The 14,718-nt window shown below is 52.0% G+C and overlaps 1 protein-coding gene across 1 annotated transcript; it reads right to left on the bottom strand.

Annotated features, from left to right (window-relative positions):
- Window positions 1–11,138: 11,138 nt before the first annotated feature.
- On the bottom strand, window positions 11,139–12,869 carry LOC119304416 (GDSL esterase/lipase At5g03610-like). The gene is made up of 5 exons (XM_037581597.1): window positions 12,755–12,869; window positions 12,445–12,663; window positions 12,062–12,330; window positions 11,675–11,951; window positions 11,139–11,538 (listed from the first exon to the last, which is right to left on the bottom strand). Exons 1-5 carry the CDS (start codon window positions 12,816–12,818, stop codon window positions 11,300–11,302), a joined length of 1,068 nt encoding a protein of 355 aa, XP_037437494.1. The 5' UTR covers window positions 12,819–12,869; the 3' UTR covers window positions 11,139–11,299.
- Between the last annotated feature and the right edge of the window lie 1,849 nt (window positions 12,870–14,718).

Below are 14,718 nucleotides of genomic sequence, written 5' to 3' on the forward strand. Positions count from 1 at the left end.
AGAAGCCCAGCCATGACTGGATACTGCAATGCAGTGAGGAAGCTTGAAAAGAATTTCGAAGGGTTAGAGCTCCACCATATACCCCGACTGAAGAATCAAGCGGCTGATGATTTGGCGAAGATAGGTTCCAAGAGAGAAGCCATTCCCAGTGATGTGTTCTTGGAGCATATCCATACTCCATCAGTCAAAGAAGATCCTTTTACCGAAGAAGCTCCGCAGCCCAAGAGTATCACAGATCCGATTGAGGTTGAAGTTCCAGCAGTGGTCGACCTGATCATGGAAGCTTTAGTGATCACTCCCGATTGGACAGTACCGTATATCGCCGTATATCTTAAGAAAAGATCTCCCGAAGGACGAAGAAGAGGCTCGACAGATCGTCCGCCGATCTAAAGCCTTTACCGTGATAAGGGGACAGATGTACAGAGAAAGCGCGACTGGAGTTGGTCAGAAATGCATAACGCCAGAGGAAGGTCGAATAATCCTTGACGACATCCACTCGGGGACCTGTGGCCATCATGCGTCCTCTCAGACCATCGTAGCCAAAGCATACCGAGCCAGATTTTACTGGCCAAGAGCGAATGAAATGGCAAAGGAGATAGTCGACAAGTGTGAGGGATGTCAATTTTACTCCAATATGTCACACAAGCCCGCATCAGCTTTAAAGTGTTGGGGAACGTAGCAGAAATTCAAAATTTTCCTACGTGTCACCAAGATCTATCTATGGAGAAACCAGCAACGAGGGGAAGGAGAGTGCATCTACATACCCTTGTAGATCGCTAAGCGGAAGCGTTCAAGAGAACGGGGTTGAAGGAGTCGTACTCGTCGTGATCCAAATCACCGGAGATCCTAGTGCCGAACGGACGACACCTCCGCGTTCAACACACATACAGCCCGGTGACGTCTCCCATGCCTTGATCCAGCAAGGAGAGAGGGAGAGGTTGAGGAAGACTCCATCCAGCAGCAGCACAACGGCGTGGTGGTGATGGAGGAGCGTGGTGATCCAGCAGGGCTTCGCCAAGAACCGCGGGAGAGGAGGAGGGAGAGAGGTAGGGCTGCGCCAAGAGGGAGAGGTTCTCGTGTCCCTGGCAGCCCCAAAACCCCCACTATTTATAGGAGGAGGGGAGGGGTCTGCGCCCCCTCTAGGGTTCCCTCCCCAGGGGTGGCGGCAGCCCCCAGATCCCATCTGGGTGGCGGCCAGAAGGGGGAAGAGGGGAGGCGCACCTGGGGTGGGCCTTAGGGCCCATCTGCCCTAGGGTTTGCCCCCCTCCATCACTTCCCTGCACCTTGGGCCTTATGGGGGGCACACCAGCCCACCTGGGGCTGGTCCCCTCCCACACTTGTCCCCTGCAGCCCTCCGGGGATGGTGGCCCCACTTGGTGGACCCCCGGGACCCTCCCGGTGGTCCCGGTACGTTACCGATAAAACCCGAAACTTTTTCGGTGACCAAAACAGGACTTCCCATATATAAATCTTTACCTCCGAACCATTCCAGAACTCCTAATGACGTCCAGGATCTCATCCGGGACTCCGAATAACATTCGGTAACCACATACAAACTTCCTTTATAACCCTAGCGTCGTCGAACCTTAAGTGTGTAGACCCTACGGGTTCGGGAACCATGCAGACATGACCGAGATGTTCTCCGGTCAATAACCAACAGCGGGATCTGGATATCCATGTTCACTCCCACATGTTCCACAATGATCTCGTCGGATGAACCACGATGTCAAGGACTCAATCGATCCCGTATACAATTCCCTTTGGCTAATGGTATTGTACTTGCCCGAGATTCGATCGTCGGTATACCGATACCTTGTTCAATCTCGTTACCGGCAAGTCTCTTTACTCGTTCCGTAACACATCATTCCGTGATCAACCCCTTGGTCACATTGTGCACATTATGATGATGTCCTACCGAGTGGGCCCAGAGATACCTCTCCGTTTACACGGAGTGACAAATCCCAGTCTCGATTCGTGCCAACCCAACAGACACTTTTAGAGATACCTGTAGTGCACCTTTATAGCCACCCAGTTACGTTGTGATGTTTGGTACACCCAAAGCATTCCTACGGTATCCGGGAGTTGCACAATCTCATGGTCTAAGTAAAAGATACTTGACATTAGAAAAGCTTTAGCATACGAACTACACGATCTCTGTGCTAGGCTTAGGATTGGGTCTTGTCCATCACATCATTCTCCTAATGATGTGATCCCGTTATCAACGACATCCAATGTCCATGATCAGGAAACCATAACCATCTATTGATCAACGAGCTAGTCAACTAGAGGCTTACTAGGGACATGGTGTTGTCTATGTATCCACACATGTATCTGAGTTTCCTATCAATACAATTATAGCATGGATAATAAACAATTATCATGAACAAGGAAATATAATAATACCTAATTTATTATTGCCTCTAGGGCATATTTCCAACATAAAGACCATACCACTCGTCTGGCCCTTTGCAGTATGGGGGTTGGATATGGTTGGACCCTTGAGAACAGGCAGAAGCGGTTTCACACATGTGCTGGTAGCAGTCGACAAGTTCACCAAGTGGATCGAGGCTAAACCCATCAAGAACCTTGACGCCGGCACCGCGGTCAGCTTTATCAGAGAGTTGATATTCAGATATGGAGTCCCGCACAGCATCATCACTGATAACGGGTCAAACTTCGATTCGGAGGAATTCAGGGCGTTCTGCACATCTCAGGGCACACGAGTCGACTATGCTTCAGTCGCTCATCCTCAGTCGAATGGGCAAGCAGAGCGGGCCAATGGCTTGATTCTCAAAGGGTTGAAACCCTGACTGATGCGTGACCTCAAGCATGCGGCTGGAGCATGGGTCGACGAACTTCCCTCGGTGCTTTGGGGGTTAAGGACCACGCCTAACCGGTCGACTGGGAGAACTCCGTTCTTCTTGGTCTACGGAGCTGAAGCGGTCTTGCCGAGTGACCTGCTTCACAACGCTCCTCAGGTCGAGCTCTACACCGAAGATGAAGTAGAACAAGCACGGCAGGATGCGGTCGACCTTCTAGAGGAAGAAAGGGAGATGGCTCTGATCCGATCGACCATTTACCAGCAAGACTTGCGTCGCTTCCACGCCAAAAACGTGAAGAGTCGAGCCTTCCAGGAAGGAGATTTGGTTCTCCGAGTGGATCAGCAGAAACCGCACAAGCTCGCTCCTTCTTGGGAAGGTCCCTTCGTTGTCACCAAGGTTCTCCACAATGGAGCGTACCGTCTTTACAACGTTGAGCACATGATCGACGAGCCCTGAGCTTGGAATGCGGAGCTGCTCCGCCCCTTTTACACTTAAGTATCCGCTCGGAAATGTAATAAAAGCACTTCTGTAGTTCATTTTTAACAAGACAATAGTGTTATAATTTTCCCAGTGATTGTTGTCACTTTTATTTGTTCAATAAAATTTCCCCTCAGTGGGTGGCTTAGCTGTGAATCCGTTTCGCCTAAGTTTGTAAAAAAAATCCTTGCCGAGTGGTGAGCCAGCCTCCCACTCGGGGGCTTAGCTGCGAATCCGTTTTCGCCTAAGTACTTTAAAATCCTTGCCGAGTGGTGAGCCAGCCTCCCACTCGGGAGCTTAGCTGCGAATCCGTTTTCGCCTAAGTACTTTAAAATCCTACCGAGTGGTGAGCCAGCCTCCCACTCGGGGGCTTAGCTGCAGTCCAAGTACTCGCCTAAGTTTCAATAAAATCCTACCGAGTGGTGATCCAGCCTCCCACTCGGGGGCTTAGCTGCAGTCCAAGTACTCGCCTAAGTTTCAATAAAATCCTACCGAGTGGTGCGCCAGCCTCCCACTCGGGGGCTTAGCTGCAGTCCAAGTACTCGCCTAAGTTTCAATAAAATCCTACCGAGTGGTGAGCCAGCCTCCCACTTGGGGGCTTAGCTGCAGCATAGCGCTCGCCTAAGTACAAGTATAATGTGCGCTCTGCAAGGTAGACAAGGTGCAGGTCGACTGCTACCCTTCTCTTCCGAGCTACGCCACAAGTACAATGTGCCCTCCGCAAGGAGGACGAGGCACGGGTCGACTGCTACTTCTCCTTTCGAGCTACGCCACAAGTATAATGTGTGCTCCGCAAGGAAGACGAGGTACATGTCGATTGATTCCCTCTTCTTCAGAGGCACACCGCAAAAATCCTACCAAGTGGAGAGTAGACCTCCCACTCGAGGGCTTAGCTGCAGCCCAGTGCTCGCCTAAGTTTTTAAAAATCCTACCGAGTGGAGAGCAGACCTCCCACTCGGGGGCTTAGCTGCAGCCCAGTGCTCGCCTAAGTTTTTGAAAATCCTACCGAGTGAGGAGCAGACCTCCCACTCGGGGGCTTAGCTGCAGCCCAGTGCTCGCCTAAGTTTTTGAAAATCCTACCGAGTGAGGAGCAGACCTCCCACTCGGGGGCTTAGCTGCAACCCAGTGCTTGCCTGAGTTTTTGAAAATCCTACCGAGTGAGGAGCAGACCTCCCACTCGAGGGCTTAGCTGCAGCCCAGTGCTCGCCTAAGTTTTTGAAAATCCTACCGAGTGAGGAGCAGACCTCCCACTTGGGGGCTTAGCTGCAGCCCAGTGCTCGCCTAAGTTTTTGAAAATCCTACCGAGTGGAGAGCAGACCTCCCACTCGGGGGCTTAGCTACAGCCCAGTGCTCGCCTAAGTTTTTGAAAATCCTACCGAGTGAGGAGCAGACCTCCCACTCGGAGGCTTAGCTGCAGCCCAGTGCTCGCCTAAGTGTGTTGGGGAACAAGTCGATTGCAATAAGCGCTTCGCCCTAGCCTGCAAAAGACACCTCAAACCAAATGCAAATATATTCAACGTCGAATCCAAGTTCAGATAACATTTAACGGAACCGAAAGTGCTCGGACGCTAAGCCTGTTAAGGTTTATCGGTTACAAAAATCACTCGGCATACCGAGGCAAATTTAAAGTATCAAGCACAGAAGTTTTTTACCCCTCCTGCGGAGGGCTGGAAGGCGCAACAAATTCGTCCAGGTCGATTCCATCTGCAATCCGAGTGGCAGCAGCGATGAAGGTCTCCATGAAAGATCGGAAATCATGCTTCTTGGTATTAGCCACCTTAAGGGCGGCCAGCTTGTCCTCTCGCGCCTCCTTGCAGTGAACACGGGCCAGAGACAGAACAACATCCGCGCCGCACCTGGCAGAAGACTTCTTCCATTCTTGCACTGGACTTGGAACCTCGTTCAGTCGAGTCATCAGAGACTCGAGGTTGTTCTGAAGCGTCTCTCTTGGCCAGAGTGTTGTGTCGATGCGGGAAGTTGCGACCTTCAGTCTTGCGAGGTAGTCGACAATAGCAGCAACGCGAGATTCAAGATGGAGCACATTCATAGCGACTTCATCTTTCACAGGAAAGTTGATGGGATCCAGGTTTATTTCCAATCGACCGATCTCCTCTTCAAAGTTCTGGCAGAATTCCGCAAACACAACCCCAGAGTCAAGACAGCAATCTGATGGAGAAATCATAGTCAAAATGTCTATTTGATACAAAAGATTACCTTCAAGCATGAGGAATAGCTTCTTGGCGAGTCCTCCCAGATAAGCCTCCAGATCGTTCTTCTTTCCCACCAACTCACTAGCCTTGTCACTCAGGGCAATCTTGTCACTCTTCAGTCGACTGACCTCCTTGTTGGCCGCATCAAGAGCAGCTTTCAGATTGGTATTTTCTTCTTCAAGCTTGGTGACTGAAGCCAGCTTCTCATCTGCGAGCTTGGTCTTCTCTAAAGCCGCTTTTTGCATCTCAGCCAAGTCAAGGTCTTTCTTCTTCAGAGCATCCCTCAGTTTGTCTGCAAAGTTACAGTGAGATTAGACTCCAAAACGGACGAGAGGCAAAGGCAGTCATCGAGGGTCTCACCAAACATACCTTTTGCTTCCTCCTTCGCCTTGAGGTTCTCCTGGACCAGTTTCAGATCAAGCTCGAGCTGGATCTGCTTGTTCTCCAACTCAGTGTAACGAGCCGCAAGCTCGCATGATTTCTGCGAAGAACCAATCGACAGATGTCAAAGACAATTCACTTTCGAGTGACTAAGGGAAAATCATAGCGTTTCTAAGACTACGGCCGAAAATAAACATTCGACCATAGTCTCGGGGACTACACCCAGTGGGTGCACTCAGCGTGCCCCCACTAGTTTTATCAGTTAGAATCGATCAGTCGACCAACAAAAAAAACGGGAGGTGTTCTTCAGACTATAGTTAACTGCCAGCAGTCGACCACAGTCTTGGGGACTACACCCAGTGGGTGCACTAAGCGTGCCCCCACCGGTCTATGAATCCATTCGACCTGATTGAGTAAAGAAAAAGCTTAAGACATAAAGACTATGGTCGACTGCCAGCAGTCCACCATAGCCTTGGGGACTACACCCAGTGGGTGCACTCAGCGTGCCCCCACTAATCCGGAATTTCAATCGATGCACCCAATGGGTGTACGACAGATACTAGGATTTTCAGAAAGAAGGATTTTCAGATATCATATCCTAACAGAACATGCGGTGACCGACTGACCTGAACATTACTCTGAAGAGCTGAACTGGCGTCATAAGCTGCATGGCTGGCGTCTCGGATTGCCTTCACTTGCTCCATCATGACCCCTGCCTGGCGTATCGCTTCTTTAGCAGCACTGGCTTGGTCCTCTAGGACGTGGTGGGTCGAGAAAAGTGAAGGCTGATCAGCACTCGACGACGAAGGGCGAGCACTCGTCAACTGCACTGCAAAGGATATGGTAGGCCGAGTGACTTTGTCTCCCTCCACGACCAATGTCTCGGGTGCTGGCACGTCCTGAGTCGCCTTGCCAGCAGACGCTTTCCTGTTCCTCCTCTGCCTCAGTGGTTCCTCGTCGTCGTCGTCAGGAAGGTCAATAACAACGTTAGATGGAGCTGCAGAAAAGAATCAAAATTAGAGACAAGGAGCCAATCGACTGAAGACGGAACTACAAAAGTCATACCAGGTTTTGAAGTAACAGCATCTTCCATCTCGTGATATTCAGCCCTGGCCGAGGTATCAGAAGTAGCAGCACTGCAGTTCCAGAAGTCAGTCAATTAACTCATGAGTCGACCAAGAATAAATTCATGTGAAACGGGAAAACTCAAGTTACACTATTACCCTGAGATAGTGGGGATCACCATCTTCATCTTCGGCAAGACCTTCGCCGGCTTCGACGGCGCCACTCGAGATTGCTTCGGAGCTTTCTCAGTCGGCGCCGGAGAAGTTGTTCGAGGACGCTTGGTCGACTGCGCGACGGTCGCGACCCCCTTACCACGCTCGGCTGTGGGATCATGGACAAGCTTTGAGCGTCTTTCCGAGCGAGGAGGTGCAACTTCCTCCTCCTCCTCTTCCTCTTCCTCCTCACCAGAGTCATCATCCTCATCATCGTCATCCGCATCCGAATCCCACTCCTCCGGGCTTTCGCCCCCACTTCCTTCTTCCTCCTTAGTCGACGCTTGCGCTCCATTGGGCATCGAGTACAACTCAGTGGTGGCCTGACAAGACAACAAAACAAGACAAAGGTCAATCGACTAATTCGCAGCGAAACAGAATGAATGAAGCGAAATCAGGGGATAAGTGGTCATACCTTGTCCGGTGTGTAAGTATGGTTGAGTGGTGGGATCCTCCTAGCCCCTCGAGGGTTATCTTTATTCCCTGTGATGGCAGCCATCCACCTCTCCAGTGTGGCATCACCGACCGCCTCTAGATGGACCCGAGTGGTATCTTCGGTGCCGCAGTACAGCCACATCGGGTGGCCTCGGTATTGAAGTGGTTGAATACACCGTCGAAGGAAGACCTCCAGAAGGTCCATACCCGTCACTCCGTCCCGAACGAGCTGGACTACGCGCTCCATCAACATTTTTACCTGAGCTTTCTCCTCAGGAAGCACCTTCAGAGAAGAGGGTTTGTTCACTCGGTCCATGGAGAACGGAGGGAGACCAGTCGACTGCCCCGGCGTCGACTCGTCTTGGCAATAGAACCAGGTCGACTGCCACCCTCTAACCGACTCAGGAAGGGTCATGGCCAGAAAAGCACTCTTACTCCTCATCTGGATCCCAAGACCCCCGCACATTTGGATAACCTTAGTCCTCTCATCATCCGGACTCACTTTTTTCACCGTCTGTGAGCGACAGGTGAATATGTGCTTAAAGAGACGCCAGTGCGGTCGGCAACCTAGGAAGTTCTCGCACATGGACACGAAAGCAGCAAGATAGGCAATGGAATTGGGAGTGAAATGGTGGAGTTGCGCCCCAAAGAAGTTCAGAAACCCTCGGAAGAAAAGACTCGATGGCAGAGAGAATCCACGATCTACATGAGTGGCTAGGAGAACGCACTCACCCTCCTGCGGCTGCGGATGCCACTCGGTCCCCGGAAGCCTTGCTGACCCATGAGAGATCAGTCCCTCATTGGCCAGATCATTGAGATCTGCCTCGGTGATGGTCGAGCGGATCCAATCCCCTTGGACCCAACCTTGCGGTAGGCGGGACCTCGACGAAGATCCACCCTGACTGGTAGCTCTTCCCTTCGCTTTCCCCGTCGCTGTCGCCTTCTTCTTGCCCTCCAAAGCCGCCGTCTTCTCCTTCACCATCGTCGCCGGCGAAGCACGCGAGGAGCGGATGGGTGGAGGCGAAAGCAGGCGCAGCAGGCGGGGGTGAAGAGGGCAGAGAGGAGAATGGGGAGGCACTGTTCAAAAACCCTCGCCCGGTGCCTTATATAGGGACGCTTCCGAGTGGCTGAAAAGTAGGCCCGGGCGGTCCTGTCAAATCCCGAAACAGTCGCGCACGCGTGATACGTGGCGAAAAAGGTGGCACGGAAATCGAGGCATCTACGCCTTATCCCATCCGAGTACCGCGGTCCGCCCCGCTTCGCGCGCTTCCCAAAATTCGGATCCCACAAAATCCGCTAACAGCAGATCAACCTGTCAGACGATAGATTTCCTACGATCCGTCACTCGGAAGTTCACAAAGTTCAAAAGTTCACTCGACAGAAGAAAAGAATGGATCAAGGCGACTGGAAGAAAAGTTGCTGCCATCATTAAAAAAGGTCATTGATCCAGGATGAGACATGCTCAAAACACAAAAACAAGTCGGAAGATTATCAACTCCTTCCTCATTCAGACCTCGATCCATTCGGGGGCTAATGATGAAGTCATGTACCTAGGGTAGGGTCACGGGCCTGTCCAAAGTACCCTGCCCAAGGACATCTTCAGAAGAGGCTGCCTTCAGTCGACCAAGAGGGAACCCACTCGACAGACTCGAGGGCACTCGACCATGAAGACCCACTCGACCACCAGGAGATCAAGAGCCACTCTGTATCCGAACGGTCTGTAACTAAGTAGTCTTTATGGCCATGATGACACTTAATGTAGGACGTTACCAGTAACACCAATCCTTTATGTACTTTAAACCCTGCATAACTGAGGGCCGGAGGGGTCTGGCAGACACTATATAAGCCACCCCCCTCCTCAGTGTAAAGGGTTCGCACCCTTGTAACTTATACACACATAATCCAGTCGACCGCCTCTGGGCTCCGAGACGTAGGGCTGTTACTTCCTCCGAGAAGGGCCTGAACTCGTAAATCCCTTGTCTATACAACTGCTCCATAGCTAGGATCTTGCCTCTCCATACCTACCCCCATTCTACTGTCAGTCTTAGAACCACGACAGTCATCGCCAACTCTCCCCCTCTATGCAGCGGTGTAACACCTCTTCTCCCCGCTGTAATCTCTACTTAAACATGGTGCTCAACACTATATATTATTATCCAATGATACGTGGTTATGCCATGATGTTTGAGTAGATATGTTTTGTCCTATGGGTTGATTGATAATCGTGATTGGTTTGAGTTGTATGTTTTGTTTTGGTGTTGTCCTATGCTGCCCTCCGTGTCGCGCAAGCGTAAGGGATTCTCGCTGTAGGGTGTTGCAATATGTTCATGATTCGCTTATAGTGGGTTGCGTGAGCGACAGAAACACAAACCCGAGTAAGTGGGTTGTTGCATAAGGGAGTAAAGAGGACTTGATATATATTTAATCCTATGGTTGAGTTTTACCTTAATGATCTTTAGTAGTTGCGGATGCTTGCTAGAGTTCCAATCATAACTGCATATGATCCAAGTAGAGAAAGTATGCTAGCTCATGCCTCTCCCTCGTATAAAATTGCAATAATAATTACCGGTCTAGTTATCTATTGCCTAGGGACAAATAACTTTCTTGTGATAAAAAGCTTTCTACTAAACAACTAACTTTATTATCTTGCAAATTACTCCTAGTTTTATTCTTGCTAAGTACATCTAGTTTTATTCTTGCAAACCTATTCTACCACACCTACAAAATAGTTTCATACTTGTTCTAGGTAAAGCCAACGTTAAGTGCGCGTAGAGTTGTATCGGTGGTCGATAGAACTTGAAGGGAATATAAATTCTACCTTTAACTTCTCGTTGGGTTCGACACTCTTACTTATCGAGAAAGGCTACAATTGATCCCCTATACTTGTGGGTTATCAGGCTCTGGGTGAAAACCCTGGGTCTGGCATGTCCAGACCGGGCGGTGCCGGCGTTTCCTCCTTGGAGGTTCTGTCTCATGAGCAAGGTCGCATCTTGCCCATCGCTGAGGTGAGTTCTATAGATGGCATCTTCTTCTCGCCGTGTGTCGGTCCAAGCTTCAACAACAATGCACTCCCGGGGAGCTACGTTCGGTGAGGTGATTGTGCTTTAAAGCATGCCTCTGTTGTCTTGGCACTAACCTTCATCTGCGCTCAAGGGTGGTGAGCACTCCATCGTTCGAACGATGTGGCACCCTTCGAGCCAGGGCAAGGAGCTGGGGGCTCCTATCGGCGATGGAGCTGGATGACGTTGTTTTGTTGGACGCACGGGTGATGGCGATGGCATAGCCTCTTTTTTGTCGGTTGGTCTCGTTCTGGAGTTGGCTTTCTTCGCAGCGTTGGTCTTCCGATCATGTTTGATGGCTCCTATGTCTTGCTGTACTATTATTTTTGAGCTTTGTCGCTGCTCCTGGGCTCTCATGTATCTTGCCAGAGTTTTTCTTTTGTTTTACGGTGTTATGTTGAGTTGTAACGTTGATTGTAAGGGCTTCATTAATTTAAAGTCGGGCGCCAGCCTCTTGTCTAAAAAAGTGCAATAACATTTCAGAACAGAGAACTACGGGGCTCATTTGATTCAAGACCAACAAGTAGCGAATGATATGTTCATGTAATGACATATGAAATCCAACAGAACTCCCAACCTAACTACGATATGCTTGCATACATACGCCCGTGCATGTGTGCCGAAGATTAAGATGCGCCTTAATGTTCCTTTGTTAGGAACTTGAGCATAGGCTTTTGCAGCTGCTTCATAACGGCCTCCCAGCCGGCCTGCGTGGGGTGCACGCTGTCCCAGTAGAAGTACTGGTCAGGGTTCTTGCACACGATGTAAAGCCTCTCCGAGTTCTTACTCAGCTGCCCGCAGTACCCCTCAGGATCAAAGCTCTCGCAGCACGGCGTCAGCTTGTGCTCGAACCTCTTGGCCAGCCTCGAGCCTTTACCTGTTTTCGTGCGCGCACATCAACATCACAGACGGATAGAGCAGTGATCATCTGAGGATGCAGTGATCAGAAATGTACTACTAGTACATACTTCCTCCGTTCCAATCTATTTTGGAACGGAGGGAGTAGTTCATACCTGGGGCTGGATTGACGATGTTGGAGAAGGCGGTGGCGAGGTCGAGGATATGGACGTTCTTGGACTTGCGCAAATTTATGCTGAGGTGGCCGTTGTGGAGGTCCACGCCCATGTTGGCCCGCGAGTCGCAGACGGTGTAGTTGGTCGGCCTGGTGAGCCACGGCGTGCAGCCGACGGGGTGCAGCTGGTTCACCAGGATCTTCTTCACGCCCAGCTTCTGCAGCCGCTGCACATTCGCCGTGATCTCGGTCGTCACTTTCTTGATGAGAGCGATCATCTGCCAGCAGTGAAGAGAGAACGTTCGTTGCTACCGTGGTTAGTAAGTTGCAGCGCAGAACCAGACAGATTGATCGTGTGCGTCGTTCATTAAAAAATAAACTGACGCACGTTGCCGACGTCGCTGGAGTTGATGTGCGAGTAGTCGTTGCCGGAGATGGCGACGAGCGCCACGGAGTCGGCGAGGTGCCATTTGGAGATGGTTCGATCCTTGATTAGCCTCTCGAAGTTGTCGATTTGCTGCGAGAGGGTCGTCAGGTTCTCCGGGACCTCGTACACGCCTGAGCCGCCGACGGCGAAGCTCATGCCGGACGGGTCGCAGTAGTGCTTAACCATGCGCTTGTACGCCGGAGGGCCTACGAGGCGCCCTAACATCCTCGCTGCAGAGAACCACACGATCAAGCTTGCTGATTAGGATTCGGGGCGCATGCATGACACGCATCAACGCGCGGTTCATTTGCAAATAAATTAATAAAATACTGTTATGTGCGTACCGATGATATCGGGCTGAACCAAGTAATTGGAGAAGCGGCCGAGCGGATTGCCACTTCGACTTCCATTAAAGGTGCCGTAGGGATAGTGCCATTGACGCGACAAGGAGCTCCTGCAGCTCGTTCTCGGGAGGTTGCCGGTGTCCGCGAACGAATCGCCGAACATGAACATGGTGTACCAGTGGTAGCCGCCCAGAGGTCCTCGAGACTCCACACCAGCGGCTATGCATGAGAGACCATCAACGACCACGATCGAAACGAGAAACAAGCATACTACATCGTCAACGATCCGAATCTAGTAATGCACACGCACCATTGACGGGGAGGAGGACGAGAGCGAGGCCGCAGACGCTGGGAAGAAACGCCGTAGCCTTCATCTCGAGGAATGCGCGCGCTCGGAACGGCGCGATCAGGAGGTGAGTCCAGATGCGCGGGTGTTGCGTGCTCCACGCTCATTTATAGAGGGGAAATGGCGAGGCTACTTGTAAGGATTAAAAAAATCCTAACTACCTAGCAAAAATCGTAACACCCGCGTGATCCAGTCGAGACCCTGTTGCTTCCCGCGGTAAATCTGGCGCCGCACTTCTCGCTTTGCTGCGGCCGTCCACGGGCCGGCTATCTGCTTTCTAGTTCGCCAAGGAATATGCTTTCTAGTTTATTTTATTTTTTGCCGAAATATGCTTTCTAGTTCTACCTCTACGTGATCAAATCTTTGGTCAACAGCAACAGCCACCATCTCTTTCTGGATAACCGAACAGCGTCACATGCTCTTTTTCCGGGGAAACAACAGAGTCACGTGCTCGAATGCATGCATACACACGTACTACAACACGAAGGCACGCGCTACCGCATCCGTCCATCAAAAGAACAAAATAGATATTTGAAGAAAAATTAGTCGTTTCAGAAATACGAGGATGGTTCAAATTAACAATTTTTGTTGCTCTTGCCCAAACAACATGCAAAAAATTAATCTCAAGTATTTCCTCCATCTTAAGCTTCACTGACTCGAGTTAACCCGCACTCTTTGGGGATATACCAGTGCTCTCCCCCTCCCCCTCTCGCGTCGCCCCACGCGCGACCGAGAGGAAACCCTAGCCGCCGCCGCCGGGCCCCCTTCCTACTCTACTCCTCCCTCGCCGCCGCCCGAGGGCGCGGTCAGGCGAAGCTCAGTCGTCACCGGCGACGACGGGGTTCTTTCGTCTCCCCGCGCGGTGGCTTCGGCGCGGGATCCGGCGGTGCATTGGTGCTAAGGTGCGGCAGCGGTGTGGGCTGCCGGTGTGACAGGCGGCGCGGTGGTGGTGCGCGCGTGCAGGCCGGGGATGGCGTGGCAGCGGCCCTCAGATTTGGTCGGCATGCGATGCTGGGCGTGGGCGCCCTTGGCTGCGGGCGGCCGCCCTCTACCGTGGCGGTCTACTGGTAGGGGGTGGCGGCGCTGCAGTCCTGGTCCCACTACTAGGAAAATGCTTATAGATAGAAGTTTAGCAGTAGCGCCTGTTTAAGCACCCACGCTACTGGTATTTACCAGTAGCGCCTGGTACAAAACACGCTACTACTACTAAATGACAGCAGCGTTTGTTAGCTTGGGCCGCGCTGCTGTTACATTGGCCGCAGGGTAAAAACGGTAGCCCACTTACCTATAGTGTTTGTTTCGAACGGGCGCTACAGCTGGTGGGCTTAGCAGTAGCATCGGCCTCTACCCAACGCTACTACTAGAGGAAAAGAAAATCGGCCCGAGCGCCCTCCACACCCCCTCACTCTCACATTATCGATCCCCTCCGCCCGACGACGACGCCGCGGTTAGGGTTCCTCCCAAGCCGCCTCACCCCCGTCGACGGTGTCGTGCGCCGCCACCACGCGCGGTCGCCTCTCGCCTCCTCTGATGCTCTAGCCCCGTAAGTCCCCCTCGATCTCCTCCTTCCTGCGCGCGCCACCACTAGCTAGGCCCCGATCGATTCGCCGCGGCGGCTCACCAACGGTCATAGGAAGTCGTCCACCATGTCCTGCCACTCCTTGGTCATGGCGCCCTTCCTCGGCACGCTGCCGCCGCCGCTGAGCAGGTTGCCGATGAAGTTGTCCCGGAGCACGTCCGGCGTGGCCACGTGCCGCTCGATCTGGGTCATCTGCACGATCTTCTTCGCGAGCGTCATCCTCCCAAGAAGAACGTGTAGAGCGTGTAGACACGATCCTCCACATGCTTGGTGGCATCCTTGTAGAGCACGTAGTCGGTGTCGGTGCCGCCGAGCACGGCCCAGAAGAGCAGCAGGGCTGCCCAGCGAG

This window comes from Triticum dicoccoides, chromosome 1B, assembly GCF_002162155.2.
Source record: "Triticum dicoccoides isolate Atlit2015 ecotype Zavitan chromosome 1B, WEW_v2.0, whole genome shotgun sequence".
NCBI lineage: Eukaryota > Viridiplantae > Streptophyta > Magnoliopsida > Poales > Poaceae > Triticum > Triticum dicoccoides.

Coding starts and splice junctions, on each gene's coding strand:
- LOC119304416 (XM_037581597.1), bottom strand. CDS start 12,818: ATGAAGGCTACGGCGTTTCTTCCCAGCGTCTGCGGCCTCGCTCTCGTC. Junction 12,331..12,444: donor GGTTCAGCCCGATATCATCG/GTACGCACATAA, acceptor GGTTCTCTGCAG/CGAGGATGTTAGGGCGCCTC. Junction 11,539..11,674: donor CATCGTCAATCCAGCCCCAG/GTATGAACTACT, acceptor GCACGAAAACAG/GTAAAGGCTCGAGGCTGGCC.